The sequence below is a fragment of the Oryzias melastigma genome, linkage group LG21, assembly GCF_002922805.2.
Source record: "Oryzias melastigma strain HK-1 linkage group LG21, ASM292280v2, whole genome shotgun sequence".
NCBI classification, from domain to species: domain Eukaryota; kingdom Metazoa; phylum Chordata; class Actinopteri; order Beloniformes; family Adrianichthyidae; genus Oryzias; species Oryzias melastigma.
Window position 1 is genome coordinate 8,565,676 of NC_050532.1, and position 8,358 is coordinate 8,574,033.

The window sequence follows — 8,358 nt, forward strand, 5'->3', positions numbered from 1 at the left end:
CGAGCGTGGGAGGAGTTATTGTCAGAAGTTCATCGCTACATGGAAGCATTGACTGTATATCTCATATGGACTCAATGCATTAAAGACACGGGTGATGTCGAGAGATCAGGATTATTTATTTTAAAGGATAACCAAACAGTAAATCAACTTTTGTAATTCTAAAAATTATAGTCAAAAACTGTGTGCGTGCTGCCCCCTACAGGGTGAAATGAGGTAATACAGTTGATTTTTATGACTGGTCAAACCCTGCAAGTCCCACGTCATTTCAGAAGTTCCACGTTATGATCTGCAGCTCCAGTAATGATAACAGTCACTGAGACTCCTGTTCCCAGCCCCACCCCTCTGATTGAATTTTAAGATTCTGGCTGTGGGTGGAGTCAGGCTCTAATCCAGCTGTTGTGTTACTCTTTAAAAGAGCTCTGCAACAGCATCAGATGAGAATTAAATTCCAGGACTTTTTTTGTCTTGATCCAAATAAGAAAAGACTTTGTTTTGGACTCCACCTGCTGATCACATCATTTACACCTCACAGGTCAAAGCTGAGTCCCTGACTGAGGTCAAAGCTGAGTCCCTGACTGGTTTACATGACAAATTCTTTGCCAAAGTTCAGATCTTTGAACTCTGGAAACATTGTGGCAAAGCGTTTGAAACGGGGTACCTCTAAGGCACAGCGCCTGATGACCTGATTGCGCCGCAGGACCTCTTAACGCATCTGTACATGCACTTAACATTGAAACCATATGACCCTTACAGCTGATTTGAAATCGCGTTCGGTGTGAACGTAGCTCGGTGTAAGCACCACTCAGGAAGCAGGAAACCAACCTGAGGGCTCTGCTGAGCTTCTCGTAGTTCATGGTCGGCTTGTTCTTGCGCTGGCCCCATTTCTGAGCAACCAGCTCCGGCTGGTTGAGCTTGAACTCCCCCTCCTCTCCCACCCAGGAGATGCAGTCTCTGGCGTCTTTGTCCGTCAGCAGCTCCAGGAGGAACTGCCACAGCTGGATCTGACCGTTGTTGCCTGGTTCAGGACGAGCAGAGGTGTTAGCATACAAAGTAAACGGAGAAAAAAAAAAAAAAAAGGCAACTGGGAAATTTTGTAAAAAAGTGGAAGAGAATTTTTCATAATAGTGCCGAGTTCAAATCTTCAGTTTTAAATATGAAAATTCCATTTAATGACATAAATTCTGCATGTTGACATTAATGTGAACAGCCTTCCTTTATCTCCATAATATCCCCCCAAATGACCCTTAATCAAAGGCGTGTGAGCATCCCGACTCTGTAAACCGTGTCCTACCTGTGCGGTTGCCGGGGGAACTGCGTTCCTCTCCTGAAATGCGCGGCGCTCTGGGCCCGCGGTTCTGCTTCAGGACCTTTATTGCGGTGGGTGTGCTCACTTGAGCGGGGATTATCTGTACAGCTGAAGAGACAGATTTGAAAACAAAAATCAGAGATTTTCACCGATCAGAGCAACTCCAGCTGTTTGATGCCACCTGGGCTTTTTGTTTTACTACTTTGGTGGTTTAAAAATAGATATTTATCACAATTTCCTTTTAAAATTGCTTGAATAATTTTACTAGTGTTAATACTTACGTTGGTCGATGGTAACAGTGGCATCACCTCCAGACTGGTCTTGACTGGCCAACACGTCTAAAGAAATACAAGAATCAATCAGAGACACATATGAAAGCTGAAAAAATAGCTAAACTTCAATATAGCCTAAAAAACAGAAATAAGCTTAAATTAGCTAAAACTCCAAAATAGCCTAAAAAAAATCTTAGTACATGCCAAAATAGTCAAAAAAGCTAACAGAATGCCAATTTTTAACATAATTCTGAAAAATAAAAAGGCGGGAATATTATTCCAGACTAAATCAACTTAAGCTTTACATAACTCTTAATATTTTACTCTCCCAAAAATATGTTCTGTCAAATTTATACAAGTTAAAAATAAGCGCAAAATAACATTGGGCCATTAATAACAATAAAATAAAATGATCTGGAGGGCCTTTTATTGCTTATTGGATCAGAACCTCAGAGCTCAAGTGTGATCAGAACTAAGTGTTTGAGATGAATAATCTCAGAGGGAATTCTCTGTCCAGTAACTGACTTACATTTGCGCAGGAGCTCCAGGTGGCTCCACAGAATCTCTCCGTTAGGAACTTTCTGAAGGAACTCTTCTTGGTTGAAACTGCACAGATCTTGTCCCGGAATGTGAATGCTGCCTATTTCCATCTCCTCAATGTTAAACTCCTTCATCACCCACACAGCCCAGTGGATCACCTGATCTGCCGTCCACAGCATGGGGTCTGAAGGAAGACACACAAAATAGTTTGTAAACAGAGAAAAAAAATATCTGGAGTGCTTTAAAAAAAATTAAATCTCACCGTATGGTATGCCGAGGCGGACCTGCTCCTTGCGGTAACCCTCGAGGGCCGCAGCCCAGCGTGTGACCTGCTCGGACGTCTCGTCTGTCAGGGAAGACCTGTCGACGGCGATGAGGTGTCCCTCCTCCACCATGGCTCCTTCCTCTCCTGCTGCATCTGGGTCAATCACCACCTCTACCGTCTCAACGGGCTTCACAATTTCCAAGATGTTCAGCTTCTCCTCTCCTAAGTGGAAGGATTTGTTTTTATTAACAGATGTTTATTTCTTTCAGATTTTTTTATTTATTTCAGATGTAATCTATACCTGGTTTCGTAATAATCTGCAAACTGAGCTGCACTGTGCCGTCCGTCTTCACCCCCTGATCAAAGAGGCTGTGATCTGGATGGAGCTAAAAACAAACTCTTGCATCAGCAGATCAACAAAAGGATTAAAAAAAATTGTAATAATTTGGGGTTATGGCTGAATAGTTACCTGGATGTCCTGCAAGCAGATATCATAAGCATCTAGAGAGATTTGGATGCGAGGCTCCAAAAGCTTCTTCAAATTTCCAACTGGCTCGTTGATGTCGATGTCTTGCTGAATCAAATCTGATGCTGTGATGGTCTGCTCCTCCACACTGAAAGCCAAAGATTGTGTCAGAATGAACGATAGCAGAACAAAACACACACCAGATTAGTGTTCAGGATTTGCTCCCCCCCCCCGCCTTACCTTTCCTCCAAACATGCTTGCTTCTCTCGTTCATCTATTTCGATCTCTATTAGCTCCTCTGCTTCACTTTTAGCCATTTTGTCACGAAACAACTTAAACAGAAAAAGGACATTTTTGTTTCAATTAACTGTAATATTTGGAAAACATTAAGAAAGAAAGTACACACAGAAACAGCTAATTTTTTTGCAGTTTGGTGAGATTAAATGATACACCTTGTCTTGTGTATCATATAATAACCCAACATGTAGCAGCCGATAGCTGGATAGCATCAATAAAAATAAGAAAGTGTCTATTTGTACGTAATTTTTAAAAAAATGTGCCGCCAGTGCTGAACTTTTTCCTGGATGCACAGACCCAGGGGAAGGGTTAAGGTTATGGTAACGGTTAGGGTTAAACAAGCAAATGGTTCCATGGTTCTCTGCAGCTCATGGAGCAGAGCAAGGAGCTTGTGCATTTTCTGTCACAAACTGTCTTTTTTGGTCTGCTCCTGATTTACAAATAAGTAAAGAAATACTCGGAAAATGCTATTTTTAGCTTAATTTTCTTCATATATGCCCTCCATCATCAGAAAAATGCCCCAAGAACATGCCAAAAAATATTTTTCATCCAAGTTAAAAATATATATATATGCCAATAAAGAGGCACAAATAGTGATTTCAAACAGCCAAATGACACAAAAACATGTTTTCCCTTACATTTTTAGAAAAATGCACACATTTGATAAATGTATGGGTTTCTATATATTAATTTTATGGAGAAAATATGATTGCTGTCACATTCTCTTTAAATTACTGAAATAATATGGTGTTGTGTCTTACTAAGCTAAATTATGCTAAGATAAAACATGTATTGCAATTTTAAGTATACATTCATTGATATTTCAAATCAGCTACAACTTTACGGGATGTTTACATGGAGCTGGTGAAGCACTGAAAGGCCTCTGAGCCTCGACTCCTCATTGGCCGTTCAGGACAGTTCAATGACTGCTAACACTAGCTAACTCGAGGGCGAGGCTCGCGCGTTTAAAGGCCGGGGTTGATCAAATACTGGCCATAACTTCCTATGAGTCCTCATTAGCCGTGGCAAAAACGTTCACAACTTAATAATCACGCACTAGGTGACACATTTTATTGTCTTAAAGGCAGCACGCAGTTGAACAAATTAGCTACAGATTTTGTTCGTGCGGGGCGAAGGGAGCGCATTACACAACCGCCGGACCCCGCGTGCAGAACAACGATGAAAATATGCCCCGCACAAAAAAAGCGGTGCCTCGTGACTTTAAAACGCATTTTTGTGCCCCATTTCAACTCTGCACGTAGAAAACTTTTGAAACGGAAATAGAATAAACGGAAACAAAACAGCATAGGGCAAATGGAAAGGAGCCGGAAATCCTGGCTAAGCTCGACATCGATGCAAGACTTCCGAGGGCATCTCAACAGCGCAACACCAGTCCGAGTTTTGGCAAGAAAGAGCCCCGGAGATGGGCCAAGATGTCATCGATACTCTATTAATGCTCGACCCCGATAACTAATTTAAAACTCGAGTAGGAAATAGATGGAAGAGCGTTGTATCACCCGAGGACTGTGCACCTACTGCGTGTTTGTGGATCGGTGGTTGTCAGATGCAGCCTTTTCTGTGGTTAGCTTGATCTTTAGCAGCGTTTACTCCTGAAAACAACACGCTCCTTTGTTTTCCGATGAGTCTACAAGACGACGGAGTCAGCTCAGCATTAGTATAAAGTAACAAATACCACAAGTGTTTCTGGTTGGGAAGTGGGCGGCCTCTTCCCAGCAAACGTACTAGTAATTAGCAGCTAGCTAGGGGAGTTAGCATCGCTAGCTAGGCTGAAAAATAGCGGGAAGAGTGAGCCCCGCCGTAAATGAAGTCTCAACGTGATCATGTTCGTTCAAAACCCTACAATTTATCCAAAATACCCATACCTGCTGTCCGTCAGAGTTTAAGGACGTTAAAGTTTAACTGTTGCTGATAAGCAGCAAAACATTGAACCAGACGAGTCGTATCTTCCAAGTTTTGTTCGGGCTAGTCTTCACGAAGCAGAGGGGCGGAGACTAACTGCTAATGTTGGACTTGCCTCAAAATATGAGAAAGTATCTCAGCTAAATGTTCTGTTTATGGCTAAATGTTGTGCTTGTTTTACATCTGAGTGACTAAGAGTTAAAGTAATTGACAGTACCAAAGTTTTGGTTTCTTAAATATAGCATACACATTGTATTTAGTTGTAAACATACTGTGTGGTTCATTATTTTGTGCTTTTTTAAAATAGTTTTTATTGTAATTTGCACAGAAAATACACGTTTTTTTGTTCTTTTCATTGTAATATTATCCATTTGTTTTAAAGTTGATGTATCTTCACTGCATGTGTTTTAGAATACAATTAAATGTGTTTTTATTGATTTAATTCAAAATAAATCAAGCAAAAAAGTGTAAAATGCTGTCAATTTTTGCTCAAATTAAATTATTGTATCAATATTAAATATTAAGTCAGATCTGATGCACACAGACACACTCAAAGGCTTGCATCGCTTTGTGGTTTGAAATAATTACACTCATCCATAATTATTATGGATATTATCACTTTATGGATTATCTTTTTATATCAAAAATGTTTTAACAAAAACACTACCTCATTATGAAACTACATGGAATTGTAGTGCAAAAAATGATATATATGTTCAGGAACACATACATTTTAGATTTCATCGACATATCAGAATAGTTTATTTCGCACTCTACAGAAAAGAAGATTTTCTCTTTTAGGCAGTACAACAAGCCAAACTACTTTTTCGCAGACAGTTAGTAACGCACGTGGACATATACTTTTACTTTGAAAGTTAAACTGTGAATGAAGACAGTCCGTTTTTTAAGCATTTCCGGTTGGGATTTTTCGCCTTCAAAGTAAAACCACAAAATCAATAAACTAATAGCGCACTAAATAATTAGAAACTATACAGATATATTTACTTAAATTGACATTTATTTGTATCGCAAAAAATAATGCAATGTACAGTATTTTAGCTTTTTTCTTACGTGTGTTAGTATTTGAGCTTATCTAAATATTTAAATGTAGAAGTAGTGGTGCGTGTTTTTATTATGAAGGAGATGAGGCGGCTAGGTGTTTTTTTGATACGCGCTACAGCATAAGCTAACAAGATGGCAGAGTACTTAGCATCCATTTTTGGCACAGAAAAAGACAAGTAAGTAACGAAATGTCTCAGTTAATCAATGTTGTTTAGTTGTCTCCTAAGCTAACTTTCTCCTGCCGCGTGCAACGTCACGACGGTTGCCTCTGCTAGTGCTAGCTAGCCAGCCTCCACACTAATAAACACAGCGAGTTAAAAAAATGAGTGGGTGATGAAATTTCGTTTAAATAAAGCACACATAAACGGATACGCTCATTTATTCACGTTTAAATATGTAATTTGTTTGAAATTTGTACGAATGTATGCATTTAAACCTTGTGTTTGTGACGGAAAAACAGCAAATGATTTATTTTATCTTGAATGTATTTTTTTAAATTCTTTTCTTTTAGAGTAAATGTGCCACGAGGCTAAATATTATCTATAGCTTTTTGTACAATAACCCTTATTACTGCCCCACTAAATGTCCTAAATAACAGATTTATTTTTAAATTATATGACAGTACCACGTGACTTCATTCTATAAGGAAGGATAGGATGTAAAATGTAAGATTTGGAGGTTGAATTTATTAGTTAGAATCCTAGTGCAAAAGTTGAAACAGGAATTTGTCATGAAAATAACAAAAAACTACATCAGAAAATTCGATTTCTGCAGTTATTCCACTGAAAACATGGTTTCTGGTTTGAACAGTTTGCAGGTTTTACCTGCACAGCAGTGACTCAAATTCCCAGAAGTCATTGCAGCTGAGCCATATTTGTGGTGTTGTTGTGGTTATAGAAAATTATGTGCAATAATTTGGAGCATGACATACCTGTATCTGACTTTTGTGGTTTGTTTTTGCAGAGTGAACTGCTCTTTTTATTTTAAGATTGGTGCCTGCCGACATGGTGACCGCTGCTCCAGATTACACAACAAACCGACATTTAGCCAAGTAAGATCACTACAATTTCCTTTTATTTCTAATTTGCCAAAAGCTGCTTCAGATCTTTGTGTCTGTTACTTCAAAGGACATTGGTTTAATTATTTTCTGTTTCTAAGTCTGAGATCTTTTTGTTTAAACTGCATTCCAAAAAAAAAGGTTGCTCCACCATCTTTAAATAAAGGACATTGTTATTCCAGTTGCCTGCAGGGAGGTTGCAGGTTTATACTTCTTTAATCTCTGACATTAAGGAACATGTCTGTGGGGATTCTCACGTTGTGTCATTGCAGGATTTTATTCTTCTTTTAGAAAGTTACTTCTTCAGTTCTAACTGCAATTTTCATTCCAATTATTCAATTTTGACGTTGATGGCTGTATTTGTAGACTATAAAGTGCTTATTTTGGACATAGAGAACAGGATGGTGTCAAAGGGGAGTTTGAGAAGTCTGCAATAAAATAAAAATGGAGAAGCCTTCTCTAGACAGAGTAAATGGTGTGAATGCATGCAGTAGTTCTCTGCCTTCATTAAGGTCCTCCTGCTAACTTGCAACCTCTCACTCCCCCTACCTAATGTTACCGGAGCAACAAAAATGGCGAGCAATTTCAGAGCTATTCAGCTGTACAGTTTAGAGCCAGATGTCAGCTCGTATGAAGAAAACGTGGATGTACATGGATCTATTTGTCCACGTGTTGGCATCAGAATTGGAGCTGGCAGCTTGTGGCCTGCCCAGTATATTTCCTAGGTAACAAAAAAAATCTTCATCTTCTCCTGACTAATGGTTTGAATAAAGAAGTACTCAGAAATGCAATTTTAAGCTTAATTTTCTTCATAAATATCCTCCATTGTCAGAAAATGCCACAAGAACATGTTAAAGACTCAATTTTTATCAGTGTCTCTTTCAAGTTCACATCAAATGCCTCGAAGAACAAAATCCTCTAAGTTTAGGAGCAGCTTTAGTAACAGATGTTCTTCTTATCACCTATTTTTGATTTTGATTAAAAAAAATAAAACTGCGTTAAACACATCTGGATTTCCCTCAAAAACAAACCATTTGTCTTCTGTTCTTCTTGCAGACTGTGGCAATGCTCAACATTTACAGGAACCCTCAGAACAGTGCCCAGTCCATGGAAGGTCTGACCTGTAAGTGGAGATTACAGAGGAGGGACTGCATCTTTCAGCTTTTCAGTCTG

The 8,358-nt window shown here is 39.1% G+C and overlaps 2 protein-coding genes across 3 annotated transcripts in view; one reads left to right on the plus strand and one right to left on the minus strand.

Moving 5' to 3' along the window:
- gabpa (GA binding protein transcription factor subunit alpha) overlaps positions 1-5,022 on the minus strand; it is a 6,073-nt gene extending 1,051 nt beyond the window's left edge. Inside the window, exons 1-9 of one of the 2 annotated variants that reach the window (XM_024286075.2) lie at positions 4,683-5,022; positions 3,090-3,177; positions 2,853-2,997; positions 2,685-2,769; positions 2,381-2,605; positions 2,108-2,302; positions 1,588-1,644; positions 1,292-1,414; positions 823-1,015 (exon numbers count right to left, since the gene is read on the minus strand). In XM_024286075.2, the coding sequence (XP_024141843.1) occupies positions 823-1,015; positions 1,292-1,414; positions 1,588-1,644; positions 2,108-2,302; positions 2,381-2,605; positions 2,685-2,769; positions 2,853-2,997; positions 3,090-3,166 (1,100 nt within the window). In that variant the 5' untranslated portion in view covers positions 3,167-3,177; positions 4,683-5,022. Of the gene's footprint in view, positions 1-822; positions 1,016-1,291; positions 1,415-1,587; positions 1,645-2,107; positions 2,303-2,380; positions 2,606-2,684; positions 2,770-2,852; positions 2,998-3,089; positions 3,182-4,682 lie in introns of both variants that reach the window. The other variant, XM_024286074.2, reaches the window with a different exon arrangement.
- A 1,022-nt stretch (positions 5,023-6,044) lies between these two features.
- LOC112154861 (splicing factor U2AF 35 kDa subunit) overlaps positions 6,045-8,358 on the plus strand; it is a 7,548-nt gene continuing 5,234 nt past the window's right edge. Inside the window, exons 1-3 of the mRNA XM_024286069.2 lie at positions 6,045-6,304; positions 7,092-7,179; positions 8,242-8,308. Coding sequence (XP_024141837.1) covers positions 6,261-6,304; positions 7,092-7,179; positions 8,242-8,308 — 199 coding nt within the window. The 5' untranslated portion in view covers positions 6,045-6,260. The remainder of the gene's footprint in view (positions 6,305-7,091; positions 7,180-8,241; positions 8,309-8,358) is intronic.